This window comes from Bos mutus, chromosome 16 (genome assembly GCF_027580195.1).
Source record: "Bos mutus isolate GX-2022 chromosome 16, NWIPB_WYAK_1.1, whole genome shotgun sequence".
Taxonomy (NCBI): domain Eukaryota; kingdom Metazoa; phylum Chordata; class Mammalia; order Artiodactyla; family Bovidae; genus Bos; species Bos mutus.
Window position 1 is genome coordinate 52,958,943 of NC_091632.1, and position 24,667 is coordinate 52,983,609.

A 24,667-nucleotide genomic window follows, 5' to 3' on the forward strand; every position below is an offset into this window, starting at 1 on the left:
CCGCCGCGTGCGTGCGTGGTGCGTCCCCCGCCCCTCCCCCTTGCCCCCCCCCCGCCCGCCCGCCCCCCGGCCCGGGCTCCGCGCTCGCTCCTCGCTCGCTCGCTCCCTCGCTGTGTCTGGCAGGCTGCGGCCGCCGCTGGGCTGCTGCCATGGGGAGCCGTTGAGAGTGGGGCCTCTTCGCTCCGCCGCGCTCCTCCGGCTGCCAGAGGGGGTGGGCGGGAGGGAGGGAGGGGGCAGGGGGAGCGGGCGACGGAGCCGGGATTGGGGGGCGGGGGGGCCGGGAGGGAGGGAGGGGGGGCCCGCGGAGGAGGAAGCCCACCAAGTCCGGCAGCGGCGGCAGCGGCGGCCGGGAGGCGGAGGACACGGCGGCGGCGGGGACGCGGTGACTTAGGGCCGCTCCGTGTGAGTCCCGGCGCCGGCCCCCGGCCCCGACCCGGCGCCCCCTCCGCGCCCGGGGCCCTGGCGGGCGGGGCGCCGGCTGTGCGGCCCCGGCCGGCGGGGCAGTGCGAGCAGGGGGGCGGGCGACCGGGCCCCGCGAGTGGAGTTAGTTTGTGCGGGTGGAGCTAGGGGTGGCGGGGGTCACCGCCGCAGCAGGGGCCGGGTGCGGGGCCGGGCCGCCGCAGCTGCGGGTCGGGCGGGGTGCGGCCGGTGCAGCTGCGGCGCGGGGCGCGCTCCGGCCGGTGCAGCTGCGGCGGCGCCTCTCGGGGGCGGGGGGCGCGGGGCGGGGGCTTGGGAGCGGTGCAGCTGCACGGCGCCGGGACGGCCGCGGCTCCGGGGACCCTTGCAGCTGCGGCGGCGCCCGCGGGGAGGCCCCTCCCGGGCTGGGGCAGTTGCCGGGGGCTCTCGCCGTGGCGGCGGGGAAGCGGTAGCAGCCACCCTCCCCCGGCTTCTTACGACTTTTCTTTTGTTGTTGCCGTGACCCGGGTCTGTTTTCTCGTCTGTTGTTTAAGGTGTTTTCCTGCTGCACCGGCTCTACGCCCTCCACCTCCTTCCCTGTGGTTTAACCTTCCTCTTTCCCCTAGTGTTTTATGCACAGCCAACTACGTAAAAATTTGCATTGCTTCCCACCCCCACCCCCGCCGCCTCCCCGCTCCGCACCCCTGCCCCCACCTCCTTGAAAAACAAAACCCGGCCTCACAAAACCCTCTACGGACCCGCGGCTGCGAGGCGCAAAGAGGTTGATTTGTGGAGTGGGAGTCGCTGGCCCATTGCGGTGCTCGGGACTCATTAAACTGTCACTCGCCCCCCCCCCCCCCACCCCACTGGGTAAATGGGGTGATTAATGTCTGATATATGGGAATGAGGCGAGGGCATTTGTGCAGAATAGGTGGTGTGGCTGAGGAATTTTATCTCCAAAGAGTGCCTCCTGAAATAAGCATTCATAATTATGTCATTCATCGCGAAGTTAGAGAAAGTTGGGTTTGTGACTTTGGGAAAGCAAGAAGCACGGGAGAGAGAAACTTGGCCTTTGTTACTCTTTAACTCTTGGCCACGGTTTTTCTAATGAGAACAGAGTGGTTATCACTAGGACTGTGACACTTGGCGCCTCAGGCCCCAGAGCCTTTTCTGTTCCTCACCCCCACAGGAGCCTGTGCAGACGTATTTGACATTCACAGATGTCGCAGCCCCTTTCAGGGCACCGGTCGGGCCAGCCCGGGTTGCTTTACAATTTCATCAGCCATTCGAAAAGACCCGCACATGTAGCTAAAAAAGTTCTAACTTGCTAGACCTAGGTTCCCCCACCCCTTTCCCCTTTCTCCCTGAAAGGTTTTCTTGTGATCATGAACATTACAGAGTGACCCAAAAAAAGATTGTTATGGGACACAGATCAAGGGGAAGACAAAGTTCTGCTCTTTCTGAGGTGAAAGTCGGATCAGATACCCAGATGCAGCAATCATTTCAGGTGGCTGTAGCAGGTTGTCAGTTTATTAATTTGTCTCATTGAAGTACTTTCCAGGATTTCAGAAAGTGCAGTTTCAGCTTGTTGATACTGAGAGTTGAAATTTGCATTAACTGGCAGTGTGAGAAATTTTACTGAGAAGGTAGTTTTAGATAAGTAGTTATGTAAGGGTGAAATAACGAGAACCAGGTTGAAGTCATAGTTCTGAATAGTCTTCCAACATCCTGAGACATGTATACCATTCTCTCCGCAGAGAAAAAGAAATTAAAGTGCCGTAATAATGTTGAAATGGGACTGGAGATGTCAAATGGGTTGGTTTAAAAATATCCCTAAGCTGCCTTTGAAACTAAATGTTGGAGTTGAATAAAAGTGAATCTGGATTTCCTGAATAGCACCGTGGCAAGAGTGTGCTGTCAGTATGTAAGCCAGTCCACCAACTTAAGACAGAAGTGTTGCTATTCCATAAATACAGTAGAACTCCATATGCTGAGTTTTTCAATTTCTTCTGTTAGAAAGTTTGGGGGGAAAAAAGGGAGACTTTGAAGTATTTTGTTTATACTAACAGAAGAGAAAAGTTCTCCTAAGAAAAAGCTGGTGGCAGGAGTGTAGAGGAGTAGCATATGGCATTAAAAGGAGCACAGCTGGAGGTAGCATTTCCATCTGAACATGATGTCAGAGCAGCTGACAGCCTGCCATCCCTCAGCCTTTTATTCTAACACACAGACAGGGAGTTAGTGTGTGCGGATCTGTGGTGGAGAAGGTATCTCATTCCTCTCTAACATCATCTCCACTTTGCATCTGTCTCTCTTAGTCTGCTTTTTTTCCACCGATGTAACAGACCTGGAGCCAGCGAGACTCAGAGGAAAAGACTTAATCAGGTTTATGTGTCCTAAAGGTAGGAGTAGCAAGAGATTAGATTGAGCATATTTCTGTTTTGGTGTTTTGTTTATTTAATTTAAAAAAAAATCACATTACTTTTCTAATCCAGTTTAGGGGTAAAATGTGGAATTGAGGATAAAATGAACATCTTATTGGCATTGAAAGTCTTGGGCTTGTTTAGTTTTAATTTTTATCCCTTTTTGTTTGAGCGGTAAAGAACTTTACAGAATATTTCAAGTTTTGAGATGTTAAGAAAGGCTTTGAAATACTTCTTTTTGAGATCACTTCGGATTAAAATGCTTTTTTGTTGTTGTTCACTGCTATTTAGATTCCTTTTGCTTTTGGAGTGGTGGGGGGGAGAAACAGTAAACTGTTTGGAATCCAGCATTCAAACTTATATGAGAAGATTATTCTAGTTAAGAAGCTAGATTGTTGTGTAATTAATTCCACTGTGAAACTTTATTCTCCAAAACATTCAGCAGCACTACTTACTGAAACATACAGCTGTAGTGCTTTTGAAACCGAAGGGTTTTTTTAAAAGAAAAGGAAAAAAAAAAAAAACTTTTGTCCCCAGGAGAATAGTTTGACTGGTTTCCTCATTTCTCTCTCAAATATATACTTAAGAGATCTTTTATTTCAGCATAACGATAATTATTTGCAGGAGTTTTTGTGTTAGCGACTAATTTAGAACTTGTAGATTTGAGCTGCCTGAATTGGCCAGACAGCTGTAATCGCACTCCTCTATTCTTAATCTCTTTATCTGGGCAGCAGCTGCCATATGGCCACAGTCAGCTGGATCAGATGTTTATAAGCTTCCTTCTTCGTCCCTCTCTGTCCTCTCAGCCTCCTAATTTGATCACGGCTACCTTGTGAGCTGCCCTCCAATCTTTATTTTTAGCCCTCTCAAGGATTAGGATTGATGTTAGCTGTGGGGCACTTAAAGTGATTGTATTGTAAATCTTGGTTTATTCTAGCAGTGGCATCTTGCAGAATGTATTGGGTTAGGCTGAAAGTTTTAGTTCATCTTGGGCAAAGTGTAGAAGCAGCAGGGAAGTAATTTTTAAATATTAAATTAATATGTATCCGTTCCCCAAATGCATTTTTTGAGCTGGGTGATGTGGAACCTTGCTTCTAGTCATAGGAAAGGGGAAGTCGGGCTTTCTTTATTTTTAAGGAGTTGAATTTTGCAGTTGAATTTTGACCCTTTGTACATCTGCGTCTCCCCTCCTCCATTTTACCCTTTTCACCAGAAAATAAGGGCAACAACGCACATTTGAAAGAATAAAGGCTATTGGGAAAACAGAATATATCAAGTTATGTTGAAACAAAGTATTTTCGGTTGACTGAGGTATGGCAGAGTAAAAAAAAAAAAAAAATAGTTTCTCTTTTACTAGCAAGGCTTTTTTTGGTATGTCGAACCTGTACAGCTTTTGAGTTTCATTTAAATGTAATACGCCTTTATTTAAAAGTTTGTATTAATTTTAATATAGAACTCATTTTGCTATGCAACAGATCAAAGTTTAGATGAGAATTTTCAGAGTTAAATAAAGCCCTTCTGGTTTTTAATATTCTAAATGTACAGATTTTACAAAGAAATACAACCATTTCTTTTCTCAATTCATAAAAAAAAATTTGGATTTGTTCATAGTAAGGATGATCTTTTCCATCTGTTCATGTAGTTCCTTCTGATCTCGTACATGTGTGCTATACCTGCAAATCTTAAGGCATTAACATCTGTTTTTATACACAGGGCTTTTGTTGTTTTAACACTCTGACTTTAAAAGTAAGTTGTTTGCTGATTTCTGGACTAATTATGCGGTTTGATTTTTTTTTTTTCCCTTGATTCAGCCAAATGTGTGTGTTTAAATCGCGCTTTCTAAGTGCAGTCAGGTATCAAAAGTAATACAAAAGGATGGTTGAACAAGTTTTCTGAATCTTCCAGAATGTGTTTGCGACTTTTCTTTGTTCATTATTTGAGTTGTTCCCTTTGAAAATAAAGCTATTTTGTAGGTTTTGTAGGACATAATTTGATGATTAGAGTTAGTTAAATTTCTTCTGAAAGAGACCTAAATTCTTACTCTCAGTAAGAGACTATATTGAAATGAAGACTTTTAAAACTTGACTAAAAGTTCAAGACACATCAGAGACTGTTTGCCTGGAGTAAAAAGTTTCGAAAGCGTACATTTTTCTTCTCACACTTGGTTTTGTGTGTGTGAGTGTGTGATTTGGTAGTGCTTGGGTCATAAGCCTGATTAAAATTCAGGGACATGTACCTCCGAGGCCCAAGCTGATTTTTTTTTTTTAAGTGGGGACTAGAGCATTGAAAAGTTGTTCCTAACCAGACTCTCATGAGAAATTTCTCTCTTCCCAGGTTATGAAGACAGTATGGAGTTTCCAGACCATAGTAGACATTTGCTGCAGTGTCTGAGCGAGCAGAGACATCAGGGTTTTCTTTGTGACTGCACTGTTCTGGTGGGAGATGCCCAGTTCCGAGCGCACCGAGCTGTACTGGCTTCATGCAGCATGTATTTCCACCTCTTTTACAAGGACCAGCTGGACAAAAGAGACATTGTTCATCTGAACAGCGACATTGTTACAGCCCCAGCCTTCGCTCTCCTGCTTGAATTCATGTATGAAGGGAAACTCCAGTTCAAAGACTTGCCCATTGAAGACGTGCTAGCAGCTGCCAGTTATCTCCACATGTATGACATTGTCAAAGTCTGCAAAAAGAAGCTGAAAGAGAAAGCCACCACGGAGGCAGACAGCACCAAAAAGGAAGAAGATGCTTCAAGTTGTTCGGACAAAGTCGAAAGCCTCTCGGATGGCAGCAGCCACATGGCAGGCGATTTGCCCAGTGATGAAGATGAAGGGGAAGATGAAAAACTGAACATCTTGCCCAGCAAAAGGGACTTGGCGGCCGAGCCTGGGAACATGTGGATGCGATTGCCCTCGGACTCAGCAGGCATCCCCCAGGCTGGCGGAGAGGCAGAGCCACACGCCACAGCAGCTGGAAAAACAGTAGCCAGCCCCTGCAGCTCAACAGAGTCTTTGTCCCAGAGGTCTGTCACCTCCGTGAGGGATTCGGCAGATGTTGACTGTGTGCTGGACCTGTCTGTCAAGTCCAGCCTTTCAGGAGTTGAAAATCTGAACAGCTCTTATTTCTCTTCACAGGACGTGCTGAGAAGCAACCTGGTGCAGGTGAAGGTGGAGAAAGAGGCTTCCTGTGATGAGAGTGATGTTGGCACTAATGACTATGACATGGAACATAGCACTGTGAAAGAGAGTGTGAGCACTAATAACAGGGTACAGTATGAGCCGGCCCATCTGGCTCCTCTGAGGGAGGACTCGGTCCTGAGGGAGCTGGAGCGGGAGGACAAAGCCAGCGACGACGAGATGATGACCCCCGAGAGCGAGCGGGTCCAGGTGGAGGGCGGCATGGAGAGCAGCCTGCTGCCCTACGTCTCCAACATCCTGAGCCCGGCCGGCCAGATCTTCATGTGCCCCCTGTGCAACAAGGTCTTCCCCAGCCCGCACATCCTGCAGATCCACCTGAGCACGCACTTCCGCGAGCAGGACGGCCTGCGCAGCAAGCCGGCCGCCGACGTCAACGTGCCCACCTGCTCTCTGTGCGGGAAGACGTTCTCCTGCATGTACACCCTGAAGCGCCACGAGAGGACTCACTCGGGCGAGAAGCCCTACACGTGCACGCAGTGCGGCAAGAGCTTCCAGTACTCGCACAACCTGAGCCGCCACGCCGTGGTGCACACGCGCGAGAAGCCGCACGCCTGCAAGTGGTGCGAGCGCAGGTTCACGCAGTCCGGGGACCTGTACCGGCACATCCGCAAGTTCCACTGTGAGTTGGTGAACTCCTTGTCGGTCAAAAGCGAGGCGCTGAGCCTGCCCGCGGTCAGAGACTGGACCTTAGAAGATAGCTCTCAAGAACTCTGAAATAATTTTATATATATATATATAAATAATATATATATACCTATATATAAATAGATCTCTATATAGTTGTGGTACGGTCTAAAAGCAGTCTCGTTTCCTGGAACTGAAAGGTTGGGATATTAACTTGTTTTTGCACTTTAGAATAGCATGAGAATCTCACTAATTTAGCATCCTGATTAAAGAAACTTTAGAGCAAGTCGGAGAATAGAGAGGTGTTTTTTTCTTCCTTTCTTTCCAGGGGGTAGGGGAAGTAAGCCAATAAGAACCTTTGAAACAAATCGTCCTATCACAAAATGCTTTCATAGGGTCTGTTTTGTCAGCACTGCGGTGTCTTTTGAGCTCTCTCCTTTTTCCCACTTTTTCTTTTTTTTAAAGTAGAAATTCCCTCCAGTTTTATTAGCCTCTTTATATGTCTCAAATTGCATGAATCTTTTCTGGCTGTTGGAAACCTGAATGCTTTTAGACCCAAATGGAAAATTTCTGAAATGCTGGATTATCTATTTTTAAACAAGCAGTTGACTTAAAACTTTCTGTGGCAACTTCTGGTTTTCTGACGGTTCCCAATGAGAGAAATTCTGAAAGTACACTGGGATCACTGGGACGCTGTCTTTGTGAAGGTTTGCTTGGGATGAAAAAGGATATTGCAGCTTCAGCAGTGTTGAACTGTGTGTTGAAAAATGTGAATTACTGTTATTGTATACTGTAATTGATTACATGGGCTGGGGGGGGGTGTCAAAGGACTTGACAGGTTGTGTTGATGCTCTTAGTTGAGTCTTGAAAAGTAAATATTAACGCTACAGAAATGCATGAGTTTCAATATATTTTTTGTCTTTGTTTGCATTGTATAACTTTAATGAGTGAGTTTAAAATTATTTAATTTCCTTAGAGAAATAGCACCATTTGGAAAAAAAAAAAAAACAAACCCTGGTGTTATGAAGAACGTTAATGCACTGTTTTTATTTTTATTTTATATAATTTAAATTGACTTTCCCACTGTCTTTAAGTTGAAACTGTTAAGCTGAATAAAAACTTAAGCTGCAAATTGATAACTTCGCTACATAACAAGGAAAATATAAATGTTTACAAATGGCTTAAAGATCTGCATGTGCAGTGTGCATTTATAACAAAACTTCTAATTGCACAAACCCAGGCCAGCTCCAAGTTTAGACGTACACATTTACCCAGTTGAGCGTTTTAGAGTAACTACTGCACAAATTGACAATAGGTCATTCTCTTTTTTTTCTTCCCCTTTTCTTTTTCTCTCCTTCCTTTCCCCTCCCTTCCTCCCTCCATCCCTTACCCCGTCCCCCCCACACCCCCAACTCATGAAAAGATTCTATGGACTGAAAAAGCCCCAGGCTGAATGGACTGGACTGCCTTGATTGACACGGGGAAGGGGGTTAGTAGACTATGTGTATCGCGGCAGCAGAGGCTGCAGCCCAACGTGTGGTTTTAATGACCAGCACACAGGGCAAAAGCATTTTGCACAGTGTTTGTTTTCCTGTCTTGCACTTACAAATAAGGTCTATGGGAGTAGCATGGAAAACGTTTGCTGTTTTTCCCTTTTTTTTTTTTTTAAATTGCTTTTGTTTAAAATTTGATCGCCTTAACTACTGTAAACATAGCCTATTTTTGTGCTTAAGATACTGAATGGAAAACTCCATTGTGTGTTGCTGGACTGTTTTGGAAATATTTGGTCAAATGTGTGTTAATTTGGCTGTAATGGCATTTAAAGCAAGCAAACAAACAAAAAAAGCTGTGAAAATGGCCTTGGAGCATTATCTTTAGTTACTTGAAGAGTTTCTAGTTTTTTTAAAGTACAGTTTATGTTAAGATAATTTTTATTAATTTAGAGAAGACAATCAATGTCTGTGAGAAAACGGACTTTCTTTTGGATTTTCTTTTTGTGGTCATTGTGAGTGATGGCTTTTTCCTTTTATTAGTTTCACATTCTTCCTTTGTTCTAAAACTTAGACTGACATCTAGCTTTGACAATCATAGTATGTTTTATTTTCCTGAGGGGGGAATAACTTATAATGCTGTTTAGTTTTGTACTATTGGTGTGTTGGTGAATTTTTAAACTGTGTGCTAACTGCAATAAATTATATGAACTGAGAATTTTTGTGTGTTTTCAAAATTGTGATTATGTACTATATAGATCCTAAATATGTATCATACATGGCATCTTTTATTTTTAGTATTCAGAGTTTATGAATTATTAGATTACTTTAAATCACTCAGAAGTGTTCAAACATTTTGCTTCTAGTCATTTAAGAAAATACTAAATGCACATTTTAAAAAATGTGACCCATTTTCTACAACCTGAATCAGGAACGTGAAGATGGCAGCATAGATTTTTCATAATACACTGTACAACTACTAATCCATATACCATAAGTCACATTTTCATGGGTAATCTTAAGTTGATTGGTCAAATCTATTTTTCTGTGTTCTGGCTTAAGTGGAAAATTGTAGGAGACCGGATGTCTTAATTTGGAAAACTGCTTGGCTAATGACTGGAATTTTAGGCAATTGAATTAGCAGGCATTTGATTGTTCAAGAATAGCTGTATACATCCTCTTTGTTGCTGGGAGAAGTCAAAAGTTCTCAGGTTTTAATTCTTAAGTTTTAACTTTAAAATGTGATTAAGTACATGCAACCATTTAAAAAACTGTTCCCTAATTTTTGTGATCGTCCCAACTTCATATTTGCCTGATGGGTCTTGTCAGGGTGAGAAACATTTGCTGGCTGACCTAAAGAATTGACAGAACACTAACTCATACATGCTGAGGGTCCAGTTGTCTTTAAGTGTGAGCAAGGCTGGCACCAACCTGAGAGTTTTTACAAATTCTGGAATCTATAATTGTCCATACTCTTCCAGGATTTACATAATTTATAATTGTCCATAACACTATCCTTAAAGGTACCTATGAAAATACAGTTTTACATGATTATTCTCAAATACATTTATATTAAATGACCTATAGTAAGGTTAATATTCCTAATTTCAATAGAAATTATATATAAGGTCTGGAGCTTGAAAGTGTACCATATTTAAGTTCCCTGTTGCCTTTGGATGGGAATCCCAAAAGATTATAAAGCACCATCAGTAATTTACTACTTGGGATCTTACCTTTCCCTTTTTTTTTGGTTGACACAGGATTTCAGTTACATGAAACTCACTTGGTTTTAACCAACCAAACGTTGTTTGACATGAAAGGAGAATGCACATTTGAGTTCCACAAAATAATTTCTTGGGCAGTTAGTTACAGGGTGGGAGGGTGAGTAGCACTTGTGTCTTCAGTTCCTATGCTATCTGGTCAGAGTGTCTCGAAGCTTTTAGATGTTGAGAGTTACAATTTAGTTCCACAGACTAGCATCTAATTTTAAATGAGCAATTATTTTAAACTTAGCTGGATGCACTTACAAAAAGAGTGTTTTGACATGAAATTTGGAAGAAATAGCTCCTTAAAACACTTCTTGCAAAACTGGAACAAATTACACAAATCACCACGTTTGATAAGTGAAGGAATCAGTTGTTCATTCACTACATTTTTAAAAATGGAAATTAATTTGTCACATAATCACGTTGGAAACCATTCAAATTGATCTCACCTTTGACATTGGGCTGATATATAAGTATACTTTAAATATGGGGTTTCATTTACTTTTGAAAACATCTGTTTCTTTCAGATAATTATGCCCTAGATTAATGTGGGCCCAGCTTTGTGTGTAAGGTGTACCCTAGGGAATATCCAAGAGCTATCCAATATTAAGGATACTGGTTTTGGATTTCCTTTCTAGTTAATTATGCTATCAGATTAATAGGTGAATCAAGTAGAGGGTTTTTTTTTTTTCCCAATAGACATGATCTACAAACAAGTTATTGGGAGATTAGGAAAAGGTGAACATTTTATTAAAATTATATAATAGCTCACATTAAAATGGCTGAAATACTCATTTTTTTCCAGGTAAAACAAAAATTTTGAACTGTTATCAAAGAAAACTATTGGTTTTCTTAACCTAAGAAGTAACACAACTTAAAGAATCTTGAATCTCCCAAGTTTGATCAATAGAACACAAAACATAAAAACTTGACTTTAAAAGTCCTATTGTACCGGATAAGGATTTTTTAAAAGAATCTTACCATCTCAAAATTTATTGTATGACTACATTTTATTCTTATAAAAGCTTAAAACATTCTTTCATTTCTAATATGAGGGAAACTCACATACATCTGGATAGGAAACTCAAACTTTAGTTTTAATTTGTAGATGTTGATCTAAATTTTCATTGTAATTATTTCAATGTTTGAAACTTCCTAATAAGGTACAGTGGTAGAGGAAGTGTGAATTTTGAAATCCTGGACTGGAAAACTCGATCCTTTTCTTTAATGTCATTTGACATGAAAACACTAGAAATAATACCATTTTTATTTTAAAAAGAAAGCAATTATTTTTTAAAAGCAAATAAGTTTTAGGAGTTTCATTCTGGCTAATAGTCCAAATTTATTACACTGATAGGATTTTGTCCCTTATGTTAAAAATGTCCTACTCTGACCTGCCGAAACATGGCAAAATATCTTTGTAGGTGATCCTTTGGTCCAAAATGTAGAACCACTTATCTTTTGACTTTGTCAATGTAGTTAGGTAGACAGAAACATAGTATATTTCTAGCCTTCCCAACTCCTTAGATTTTTTTTAATATAAAAAGAGGGCTAAAGCAATCAGATCATATGGATGACACTGGAGGTTTTTAGAAATATTAGTTTATTTACAGAGACATTTTAGAAGTGAAACTTTTAACATTTTGCAAACTGGTTAAAAATCTTAGTGTTTGTAATTCCTTGTGAAAGAAACTGAACTCCATATATAAAACATTGTAACAAGGAACGGTGAGGTCATAGAAATGAAACTTGAAAAGTTGTTCTTTTAAGCCCAATTAAAAGTGTCTGCTTACACTAAATAATTTGTTGATTTAATTGTCTAGATAATTCAGGCTCATAGAATCCTAAATATTCAAGCACTTGAAAGAAATCTGATTTTTTTTTTAGAGAAATAAACTACCTAGTTGACTTTCCTGGTTCTATTTGAACATGTACTAACTGCTAATCACGATTCCTAGGTTTATGTGAAGGGTAGTTTGCAAAATGATTCTGTCAAAACTAAAATTTTCTTGAGTTTCAGGTTCTTGTCCCTGCCCCCCACCCTTTCTAATTGTCTTCAGAAATGGGTTTGCAGTTGAGCTCACATTTTGCTATAGGAGGCAATTCTCTCTAGTTCCTTTGGCATGAGCGGAGCAAAAACCCAATTTGGCTTTAAAATGTAGCACATTAGTCAGTAACAGTTTCAGTGAGGATATTTAGAGTGGCTTTAAGAGGCCGTGTGACACAGATAGAGAGTCCATTCACGGAAGCGATTTATTTACAGTTTATTATAATCTCTGTAGTTAATCATTAAATCAAGTAGCTTTTACTCAATGTCAACATGCATGCTTAACATGACTATATAGGGATTTTTAAAAAGATATATTGGCCTAAATATACACATTTGTAAAAAGTATATTTGTAGTTAATATGAAGTGGTACATGAAAAATGTATTTGAATATTTGTAAACTTTTTAGGCTATATTAACTCTTGTTGCTTGAATACACATCATGTAAGTACAATGATACTGAATTTGAAAGAATAGCATAACCTTATTTATGTGTGCTGTGACAAATCAGAGCTAACTTTCTGATATGACAGAGCTTAAAAGAATAAAACTTAACCATGTAGAATTTTAAAATATAGATTACTCGAAACTATAAATAAGGACATATTCGGCTCATTAAAAAAAAAATCATACCTTGGTTCAGTGTACACTTCACCTTTGAGGGGATTACAAAACACCCTGACATTTAGTTATATATGTCTATTGCTCTGAAATCTGTGATCAAAGTAGGAGCATTTAAGCTTTTAATCTAAATCTCTTAAAAACAGAAAAATTATATGCATATTATATGTATGTACATATGTACCTTTTTTTGTGGATCATTTATTTGGAACTGTGTCGTGCAAACGAGTCTTTGGTAATATTGAAATGCCTATTGTATTTTTACTAGGCAGGCAACAAGGGTTCCTAGAGTATCTATTTGGATAAGTTTTAGAAAAGCACAATGATATAATAATAGACAATTAAAAACATTTAAGAAAACATTTATTGTTTGTGAACCATAGCCACAGAAGTTTATGCCATCTATTCATTTTTAGGGGAAAAAATCCATTTCTTCTCATTTATAGCTGTTTCTCTGTGTACTTAAAATCCTCATTGAATAGAAGAAATTTGAGCATAAAACCGTATTCCAAGAAAATAATTTATAAGGTTATTTCTGTAACTAACTGCCTTTGAGAAAGAGGGTCTCTTAAGTATGACGGGAGGGAGAAATGGTATAGGTTTATATTCAAAGATAGACATTATACACATGCCTTTATTGTAAAATTTAAGGTCTCTTTAGTATCCCCAAGATCTTGCAATTGAATAAATGAAAAAGAAACTAAAGGCTGGCAGATGGACTACCCTTTAGGTTTTTATTTTTGTTGAGATACAAACTAAAATTCATATTTTATAGTCTGCTCTGTTTTTCTCAGTGTCCTTTATTAATTATAAGAGGGCAAATTTTATGCATTGAGTAATTTTGGACACCATTGCCATGGACTTTTTTCAACCAAGTTGTTTTTATGTGTGAATTTCTACCATTTTGAAAAAATTGAAGTACATTTGAATGAAAACTACATTTGAGGTTGGCCCTGCTTACCACTCTGCACCAGCAACCCACAGACATATATCCAAGGGCAGAGCCTGCGGACCAAGGAGCTGAGGCATTTTCAGTTGCTCAGTATAATAAACCACATTGAACTCTATGAAATCCTTAGGTTATGAGAAAAAAATGAGAGGATATGTTGAGGCACAATGAAGTTTTGTTTTTCATACTAAGTGTGAAGTCTAGAAAACGTAATTTCTCACATTCTATTTATGTTATTTGACTTGAGGGATGCCTCAAAGCAGTACTAGAATCACTTATGTGCAAAAGGGGGAGGGAGGGTGGGTTTGTCATCTATTCAATTTGCTTTGTAAAGGTGCTTATCTTGCAGTAAAAATAATACTTTAGTCAAAATACAGGCGGTTTGTAGGCTTGACCAGCATGGAAGAATTTTAAATGATTGAAGTGTTTCTGTTTAAAAGTCAGTCAAACAACGCCCTCGAAGTATGAGGCAATCAATCCTCATATTGTTATTCTTCTTTAATGATACATGTATAATTTTTTCTCTCTCCTAAAATAACATAACTCTTAAGTCGTATAAACAAAAACATTTCCCAGCTTACATCTGTATCCTAAATTTTAAAATTTGCATTTGGACTGGTTGCTTTTAAAATAATGAGTTAATTTGGTTATTCAAATTGCAAAAATCTAATGGCCAGAATAGCCCAATTATTCCCCATTATTTGAAGACCTGTGTTGTGTGTCTGATATTCTCCCCTTACAAATTGCTGTATCACATGTCCTTCCTAAAAATCACAGACACTTAGAGCTGGACAGGGCAAAAGTGATTTCCAGTTTGTTTATCCTAAAAGTGGAGGAGCAGGTACCGGGTGAGGCCATAAGGGAAGGGAAGAGCGTCCAGACCACTTTGCAAACATTTCATACATTCCCCAAGCCTTTAGTTATCTATCATTTTAGACATGAGGTTTGTTTTTTTTTTTTTTTTCCTCTTTAGAGGCACATGGTGGCTGAATTCCTTGTTCGGGGCACATCTTTGATCAAGTCTGAATCTGAACTCAACATTCTGGTTATGCCCAAGTGGTAAAGTTTGTAATATGTTAATAGATATTTACCATGATTGCACTTACCATTGTCTGCTATATATATTCACAAGTTGAACCTAAGATTGGAATTATGCTATTTCTCTTCCTGACTTCGATCCTATCAACTATTAAAAAAATTATCACAGTAGAACACTCTCTCCTGAGAGTGTGGAGGAAATATTTTGGCGCCTCTACCTTGGGCTCCCCAAGAACTGAGACCCTGGCAGGATTCTTCCCACTGACACACCCCCCTTCTCTACTCCCAGTCATGAATGGGGTTGCTTAGGTTTCCAAACATGTTACTAGTTCAACCACGACGAGGCACTGCTACTTGCAGGCTAGTAAGCGCAGGGCTGGCAGAACTGTTGCTGGATGTGCAAGAGGAAGAGAAGAAACATGGATGCATGACAGAGGGCCGCAGCCAGACAGGAACCTCAAAACTTGTTTGCTGCTGAAAGGGGAAAATTGAATAACTTTCCACTTATCTGAAAACTGGCCTTGGTTACTTGGAATGTTTTTCACCCCTGTCTCTCAGTATCATCTGCTTTAGGGAAAGAAGGATTAAGAGAAAGTTCGTGAAGTTCTATCAGCCCCACCCTGATTTCTCCACTTGTAAGAAAGACCAGAAAAATAATACCCTTATTGTCTCCTTCCTTAGAATAGTGTGCAAATGAATTTGCAAAAGTATTAAGCTCTCAGAAAAAAAAAAAGATGCTATATACATTTGCAGTGACTTCAGTATTATAATGATTATTATTTTTTATGCCAAGGTGAAGTTTCCTTATCATAAAGCCTTCTTATCAATGTGGGTTTTTTTAATGTGAATTTTTATGATTTAAGTTCATTGGGCACTAACAGTCTCAACTTTATTCTGGTTTTAAGCAGGCCCTGAGATAAGCAAGTTCTACATGATATGTGAAAGTCCAAGCACCATAGGAATGAAAAAGATCCTACAGTCTCAGGTAGGTAAGTATGCCCTAACCCTCGCAGAACTTACATCGTACTTTCGGTTCCTTTGGACCAATGTCCCAAGCCCTTTCAACTCCTATCTGATTAATCCAAAACCCTAAGCTGAAGATGTATTTTTCTCTTAAGGCTGGAGAGACCAAGACTGAAAGCTTCAGCTTATATTTAATCTTGCATCATAAAGTTAAAAAAAAAAACCCAGCATGATTAATATATATAATGATAAGGAACAAGTGCAAGTCCCCAGGGAGGCACACATATTAAAATGATTTCCCCAGAGAGTTAAATGACTTACTGATCTCACCAGGAGAAGGTGGCACATGCCAGATCAGAGCTCAGAGCGTCTCAATCCCAGGCCTCACATCCCTGATGTGCTATTTTATGTGTTGCTAGAGCCACATCGTGGTACACTGCAAATCTGTGGCCAAACTGCCTCCTTGCGACTACTTCCATTAGGAGGAAGATGCACCTGGTGAAAATCCACGACTCACTGGAATGCAGTGCTCTGTGCCTTATAAGGAAACTTTGAGTAAATATTGCCCAGATCAAGCTTACGATCCAACTTTTCCACGTAACAGGCTTCAAAACCCCCATTCAGAGAGTCCACTTCGCTCTTTGATGCAGTGCCACTCACAAAAGCATTCGTGCCACGGTCATCTGCTTCTCTTTTCCTTCTTGCTCTCCCAGATACAATGACACAGATCTCCCTTTTTATTTTATAATTTTCGTAGATTTTTTTTACAAGGCGATGACTTTAACAGTACGCGTTTGGTAAAAACAGTCCTTTGGGTTGCACTATTGAAGAGTTTGGTTTTAAAAAAGTTAAAAAAACAACAACAAGAACCAAAAACAAACAAGCCCCCCCCCCCCACCTCTCTCTGCTTGGTGCCATAGACAAGAGTCCAAAGGACATTAGCTGCTCCATTGCACACATTGGAAGGGAGAGTTTGCTGTGAGCTCAGTCCTTCTAATAGACTGGCAATTTTGTAAAAGGTTTAGAGGATTTTGTTTAACCATTTCTGCATGTGTTTTTAATGAGCTTGTGACGGTCGATAACAAAGGCCAAGTTGTGTGTTCAGAGGCATTTTCAGACCCGATCCCTCCCTGCTGACCTGAGGAATGGGCACCTGTGCTCTTCGGCTGGCTCACCTATGGGAGTCAAGGTGGTGGGGCCATCTCCGGCCTGTCTTCATGCCAGGGATGAATCATGCAGTAGGCAGAGCGGAAGGAGTCTCTTTGTTGACAGCTTTCCATCTGGACTTTGGATACGGCTGATGGTTCACGTAGCGCGTGGGTTAGCTGGAAGGGGCTACGAGAGTCAGTGCCTGCATAAGGGCATGGGAGTGTATAAAACATCAGCAAAAGAACAGCCCGGCAAAACTCAGAGGAGCATGTCTGTCCCTGAGTTTCAGGTCCCTGGGTTTGTGAGTGTGGATGACTGCAGCTTGGACCAGCCGGCATTTCATAGTCAATAGGGTCCTTTGGAGCCTCATTCAGATAATCCAACTGGAGCACACCTGAATAAATACATCAAGCTCAGGTGGCTGAAAGTAACCCCCTTTGAGTTTAATAATTAAAATAAGCAGAGCTATTAAGATGAATTTCAGATTGTCATGTATAAATATAAGAGGCTCCATAAAGCACAGTGTTTTGTGATTCATATAGGAATATGATGGATATATGATACGTTTTCCACAGCTATTTAAGAAAAAAAGATTATCTTAGTCATGGGGTAAAGTTATGTGATGCATTGCACCATCCAGGCTGTGTCTGGGCCAGTAGAGATTCTTTTTTTTTTTTTTTGTCAAAGATTACTTCTTGGCAAACAAGATATGCAAACGCCAGAATACAGTAAAACCACATTTAATTGGACCTACTTGCCAACTTCTTGAACACAGCTTGGATTATTCCACTGGAGGCTGCTTCTGTTAAAAGCTGGGGGAGGAGGAAGTGGCATATTGACAAGGCTTCAGATAATTTTTTTTTTTCACTCGAAGTACAATTATGCAACGAGCCAAGTTTGGAAGTATTTTACTATGTTTAATAATTATTATTAAAGATATTGTAAAACATATGCATTTGTTAAGTGGAATGTAATGGGAGTAAAATCATGTCATAAATTTTACTTTGGATTTATTTTCCTATTTTGTTTTTTATTTGACAGCCTTCCAAATTGATTCTAGCCAAAACCATGCACTCTAATACATATCGTACTTGATATTAAAGTGAGAATATGAGTAATTTATAGAACCCGAGTGAGAACAGTTTTCTTCTCTAAGCCAACCTATATGGAACTGCCACCTCTGTTCAGGTAGCAGCTGACACACAAACCATACACAGAGAAGGGAATAATAGGGATGGAGAAATACTATAAGTTCTTCTCCCAAAAGAAGCACCAAACCCCACATTGTCCTGGGCGCGTATCTATTGTTCAGTCGGAGATCAGGGCCAAGGAGACCGATAACTATTTCTGTGTGTGTGTGTGTGTGTCTAGAAGAATCAGACTCATCTCTAGAAGTGTGATTGGGGATTCTCTGACAATTCCTAATTCTACTCAGGTGAATTTTGGCTTCAGGTGATGCTAAATTACACCGTCATCCCTAACTCAGAAAGCTGAGAAAGCATGGCATCCGGTTTGTTTCACGTCTTGAGCTTAAACAAATTGTCTTTACAGTCTCTTTTACAAGAGGGGAAAAAGTGCCCCTGGAATTGCACTTCTGAAAACCGAACAAAGGTGCCATCTCCAGTGATTGGCAAGATCCTGTGCATTTGCAGTGAACTCCACCTGCTCTGTGAAAACCCCACGGTTTTCTCACGACCCCACTCGAGCTGTTTAGCCATTGGACCCTCTCTTTCGAGTGTGCAGATGCGTCAGTCTGTCTTCTGTCTGCCCCGCAGGTTCATTGTTTTCTCTGCCGCCACAGGAAGCGACCAGGAAAGGAAGGCGGCCAGCAGGGGAGACGACTGACCTTCGCAGCCATCCTGCCTCCCCTGCACTATCCACCCGCCCGCCCGGCGGGATCCCTAGGTGTGTTCCGAAGCTGCCCGGGGGCTTGCGGGAGCAGAGGCTGCCGTGCGCCCGCGCGGGGTGGACTGCAGCAGGCACCCCCAGCGTCTGCAGAGGGGACGTGAGGACATCTGGCCCGTGTCCCTGCGAGCAGGCTCCGCCGCAGGCCTTTGAAAATCCTCCGCACCGGCCCCCAGCGCCTTGGAACTTTCTCCCTGGAGAATTTAGAAGAGGCGGTGCCCTTGATTTCTTGGCCATCTAGGCCTCGGGCGCGTGCAGAGCGGTCCGCGAGCAGCGCGGCGCGGAAGGCGTTCGGTTCTCAGAGCCTGGAGCCCGCGGGGGTGATGCCCTGCTGCTCTCCAGCCCTCTGCTCCCTGGCTGTGCCTCTTGAAAAACAAGTGACTGTATCTCTCTGGGCTTCTTTTTCTTCATCTTTAAAATAAACTCTTGGGCCAAATGACTCTGAGGTTCTTTCCAGCTCTGAATTCCTCGGGCATTTTTAACCTGTTTAACTGAAATGCTGATTAAACTTGGACGGATAACAAGGAAATATTTTCCAATCAGAGTAGAGACGTGACTAATTTGCCACTCAGGTTTCTGAAGCTTATGGTGGTCCAAGGAACACCCACTTAGACAAGGGAGGGCATGGGCAAGGCTGGTAAGCACTTCCACCTGCCTTTGGATTTTTAATATCAGGTTATGTTTTCCCACGCACATGCCAGACACATGCCTCTTGTCTTTGGTCAAGCCCAGTGGTTTGGGATTAATTTCTATTTTTTTTTCATAGGAGAACCCTGAGAGAGCCTAGTTAGATATCAGGCAAGAGCTTCTTCAGTTCTACACACACCTTTGGGAAAGTGAATGGGGATGGTATCACATTCGTTGTTGACATTTGTTATTTTAACTAGCAATGAACGAGCGTTGAGGGCTCCTGGCTAGGGCAACATTGCTGTTAGTCCTGCAGAGGTTTTGTGCTTGTTCAGCTTCTCTACAGAGTCTTGGTTGGACAGCTCCCTGCCATCTTCTTAGGACAGGCCTTGTAAATAAAAAGGCGAATTCTGGCTTCCATAGGAAGGACCCCACCACAGACCATTGCTGTGGGCATGGTTCACCAAATTTGGAGTATCCAAGGGGACTGGTGATAGGTCTACAGATCAGAGGTCATTTGAGTTAGGAAGATCATCAAAAGAGAACACACAGCACTCACAAATGGACAAATTAGGAAAGATCAAATTCTTAGTGACTGTCATAAAAATCCCATCTTTTGTCATTGACAGCTAGACCATTGACCTACTCATTCCCCTGTGTGTCTATCTTGTAATTAATCCATTCCAGTATGGAGGAAAACACTACCAGATTGTTGTGTGGGGGAGGGGAAAAAAAAAACAGTCCAAGAGAATGATGGTGAACTAATTTGTACCAGAGTCTAACTCAAATATTTTCACTTTTATTTTTTTCATCCTGAAGTCACAAAGTAAAATGGTTAAGGAATTCAAGATTAGCATGTAAGTGAGACTGAAATAGGACTGCATTCTTATATTAGTTAAAACTCTTTGGTTGCAAGGAACAGAAATCCAACTTAAGCTAGTTTAAGCCAAGCAAGAATTTCATTATAAGGCTACATGGATTCAATGAAATCCAAAAGAGGAATATGGACAGGCTTTGGGAGCAGCTAGAAGTGGGAGCTCAGAGGCTGTCAGGATTTGTTCTCCTTTTCTTGCCTCTGAACTCTTTCTGCTGATTGGCATTTTCTATTCCTCAGTCCACATGGTGGAACAAGACTGCCAACTGCTTCTGCATTTACATGTCTTCATTTTCAGACACCCAGGGAAAGGCTGACTTCTTTTGTCAGTTGCAGTTCCCAGATCCTGGGGGAGAATTCTGATTGGCCTATTTAGATTGGGCGCCCACTGCTGGACCAATGGGCTGTGCCAAGGCCACGCCCATTGCACCAATCTGCAGTCTCTTGTGGTGGCCATATGCACATGGAGAGCACAGAGTATGGGAAGGACAAGGGCATGGGGGATGGGGAGATAGTTCCCTGAAATGAGGCTGCTGCTGAACTGACAAAATTATAGGGCCCATTACATTTGTCTGAAATTAGAGGGAAACTATGAAAAAATATATTTATCTGCAAGTGAAACAATACATTCTTTCTTGTGGTCTAACATCAGTTTATGTCTAGTCCATGGTCAAGTAGTTAAAGGAAATAATCTATGCTTTTTAAAGTACTATAAAATACAAGTTAATTTTCATTTAACTTAATTCATCTAATGTCCCTCCAGTTACTTATCATTTGTAATCTTGGAGCATGTTCATACATATTTTAATGAAATCCTTACCTGACTCATTCTGGTGAGGCCACAAAACTTAATTGCTGGCCTTTGTTGTTGTTTAGTCACTAAGTTGTGTCTTAGTGTTGTGTCTGACTCTTTGCTACCCCACGGACTGCAGCAGGCCAGGCTCCTCTGTCCACCACTATCTCAAGGAGTTTGCTCAAACTCATGTCCATTGAGTCATTGATGCTATCTAACCATCTCATCCTCTGCTGCCTCCTTCTCCTAGCTGGCCTCACCTCTCAGCTATTTATATTTAACAGTGATCCAGGTGTTCCATGGGGGGTGGGGGTGGGATCGGGGAACAGAGCCCAGTGGAAAGAGAAGATGCTTCTCCCTTTCTCCTTGTTCAGGATGTAGGAAAGAGGTGGTGCAACAAAGAGCTCTACAGTAGGCAAGAGTCATGTGTTCTCAGTCAGGGACACAGGAATCCATGGGTGCAGAGGGGCCAGGGGAAGTGGGGGGCAATACTGATCACCGTGAATGAGGCCCTCTGGGGCTGGGTGTTGTCTTCTAGCAAAGCTGCAGGGCTTCAACTGTCATAGTGTCACAGTTAGGAGGTCCATGTGCCTGTTGGAAGGAAAGAGTGAGCCCCAGGGAGACATGACTCCTCATCCTGAGGCAGCAGAAACATTCAGATTGTTTTAAGTGGCAGACCTAGGCTGGACATATGGCTTGTCACTTTGTCCATGGGGATTCTCCAGGCAAGAATACTGGAGTGGGTTGCCATGCCCGCCTCTAGGTGATATTCCCAACCCAAGATCAAACCCAGATCTCTCGGATTACAGGTGGATTCTTTACCATCTGAGCCACCAGAGAAGCCCTGAGTATTCAATACCTCCTCTCTAAAGATGCAAAACAATCAGAGTTTGAATTATGTCCTCTGGTTACAGTTAGGTCCTCAAGATCAAGGAGGAGAGGCATAAGGTTAATTAATTCAGGGTGTCATAGACTCGTTTGTGTGTCATATGAGCGTTTTAGGGCACCTTGGATTATGTTGTTGCTCTTTTTGCTTAAATTGTTGTGACCTGCATTGGGGGAGCTTTGGGGTTGGACAAGATATTATTATCTTATTTCCAGCCTTCCCTGACCTTGCCCTCCTCCCTGCCTGTGAGGGCACCTGGGAAGCCAGGATAGGAGAAGGGTTTGTACTTTGAAGGCAGGCAGAGTTGTGTTGTGGCTGTGCACTCGGGCAGGCATTCACTCACCTGGACAGAAGTTTCTGCCTCCCCCCCTTAGAAGGGCCGTGTGGACTGGTGGTATGGAACCTTTCAGGCAGCAGAGGCATTGCATCTGGCAGGACCACTTCTGTCTCAGGTGACAGGAAGTGAACTCAGACCAGCTTGACAAAAGAAGGGAATTCACTAACATTTGAGGATGTCTGGGGTGGCCTCAGGGATGACTGGGCACGAGGACTCAGATGACAATGACATTCAGCTCTCTTTCCTTCCAACCTACTCTTGCCTTTACTTCTGTTTTTATACCTGAAAATGGGCTTTCTTCACATGGGGGGCATCAGACATGAACAAAGATGGTAGCTGGCCTTGTCCCAGCTAGTGACCCCAAACGGAAGAGGATGGCATCCTCTGAACATCTGTATTTAACTTTCTAGAAAAGAACTCGAAACTTACCCAGACTGTGTGCTTATCCACAAGCTAATCACCATGACCCAAGGAAGGGTGTACTATGCTTGGGTAGGCTTGGGGCTAAATAAGGGCTTTTTTTTGCCATGCCCCACAGCTTGTGGGATCTCAGTTCCCCGACCAGGGACTGGCAGTGAAAGCCCAGACTCCAAACCACTAGGCCACCAAGGAACTCCCAGTGACTCTTTATAGCCACTTTATGAGCCTTAGTTTAAGCATTAATTCTTCATTCCCAGAGCTGGAAGTAGAACTGAAGAAAGTCTTGAGGGGCCCAGACATAGGAGAGGAAGACTGTACCAGGGAGCCAAGGATAGAGATTAATTTCTATTCATGGGTCCCTGCCTAGGAAGGCTAATTTGAGTTGGGTGTGGGAGGGAAGGAAAAAGTGATACGGGACAGGGAAAATATTTATGAAGTGACAACTGTGTATGGGAGGGTACACCTGCCTTCATGGAACTTACTGGTTAACGGAACAACTAAACAAAAAATTATGGTGAAGTTATCATACATGTTATGAAGAGAGGAGTATATGGTGAGTAGAAACCCACAGTAAGGGCCATCCAGCCCGGCTGACATGTCACAGAATAAGTCACGCAATAAGTGGGTGGAACAGTGTTTGGAGCAGAGGGATCAGCATGTTAAAAGGCCAGAAAAGAGAACCAGGCTGCTTTCAGGAGCCTTAGTTAGTTCCTTCTCAGGACAGTGAGTAAATGACTAGGGCACCATGGGGGAAGGTACATGACTTTCTTAGGGCCGTCTAGTCAAGGCTGTGGTTTTTCCTGTGGTCATGTATGGATGTGAGAGTTGGACTGTGAAGAGGGCTGAGTGCCAAAGAATTGATGCTTTTGAACTGTGGTGTTGGAGAAGACTCTTGAGAGTCCCTTGGACTGCAAGGAGATCCAACCAGTCCATTCTGAAGGAGATCAGCCCTGGGTGTTCTTTGGAAGGAATGATGCTAAAGCTGATACTCCAGTACTTTGGCCACCTCATGCGAAGAGTTGACTCATTGGAAAAGACTCTGATGCTGGGAGGGATTGGAGGCAGGAGCAGAAGGGGACGACAGAGGATGAGATGGCTGGATGGCATCACCGACTCCATGGACGTGAGTCTGAGTGAACTCCGGGAGTTGGTGATGGACAGGGAGGCCTGGCGTGGTGTGATTCATGGGGTCGCAAAAAGTCGGACATGACTGAGCAACTAAACTGAACTGAACTGAACTGAAGTGGCTTCAAACCACAGAAATTTATTCTCCCATAGTTTCAAAGGTTGGAAGTCCAAAGTCAAGATGTCAGCGGGGCCTCACTCCTTCCTTCAGTCTTGAAGTCAGGCAATGGCTTCAGGCATTCCCTGTGGCTATCTCCAGTCTCTGCCTCTATTTGCACATGGCTTTCTACCCTACCTCTGTGTCTTCGTCTCTTGTGCTTCTTATAAAGACACTTGTCCTTGAGTTTAGGGCCCACCTAGGTAATCCAGGCTGATCTCCTCATCTCAGGATCCTTAACTTGATTACATCTGTCAAGATGTTAATATTCACATGGTCGGGGTGTTAGGATGCGGGCATATCCTTTTTTTGGGGGGTGCCATCCAGTCCAGTACAGAGCGGGGAGTAGGGAGGGATACTCTGGACTGACTGGCAAGGCCAGGTCCCAGATCCCAGAGCAGACCAGTGACATTTCCATTTGTTTTCTGGAAAAGCCACTGCTTGTTCCTTGGGAGTGGGCTGTGGGTGGGCAGTGTGATTGAAGCTGGTGGCCATTCTTCAGGAGACTTGCTGTGGTTCAGGTGAGAGTGAGGGAAGCTGGGCTAAGGCAGTGGCTGAGCAAGGGATGACAATGGATCTTAGATCCACTCAAGAGAGCAGGTCAACAGGACTGATTGGCCGTAGGGTGGAGGCTGAGGGAGCCTCACGGACAATGTGCATGGTTATGCTCTGTCTTCTCCAGGAGACAGCACTGGAAGAGGGAAAGAATGTTGACTTCGGAATTGGCTAATCAGTGGACTTTCCCAGGTGGCTCAGTGGTAAAGAATCTGCCTGCCAGTACAGGAGATACAGGAGACTTGAATTCAACCCCTGGATTGGGAAGATTGGGAAGATCCCCTGGAGAAGGAAATGGCAACCCATTCCAGTATTCTTGCCTGAAAA

At 42.7% G+C, this 24,667-nt stretch overlaps 1 protein-coding gene across 4 annotated transcripts; it reads left to right on the top strand.

Annotated features, from left to right (window-relative positions):
- Window positions 1-242: 242 nt before the first annotated feature.
- On the top strand, window positions 243-8,845 carry ZBTB18 (zinc finger and BTB domain containing 18). 4 transcript variants are annotated; one of them, XM_070385362.1, is made up of 4 exons: window positions 245-402; window positions 2,712-2,795; window positions 5,151-5,838; window positions 5,951-6,093. In XM_070385362.1, exons 2-4 carry the CDS (start codon window positions 2,783-2,785, stop codon window positions 5,958-5,960), a joined length of 711 nt encoding a protein of 236 aa, XP_070241463.1. In that variant the 5' UTR covers window positions 245-402; window positions 2,712-2,782; the 3' UTR covers window positions 5,961-6,093. The 4 variants fall into 4 exon arrangements, with proteins under 4 accessions (XP_070241461.1, XP_070241463.1, XP_070241459.1 ...); XM_070385358.1 differs by having other exon boundaries at window positions 248-402; window positions 5,151-8,845; XM_070385359.1 differs by lacking the exon at window positions 245-402 and adding an exon at window positions 675-1,903 and having other exon boundaries at window positions 5,151-8,845.
- The last annotated feature ends 15,822 nt before the right edge of the window (window positions 8,846-24,667 follow it).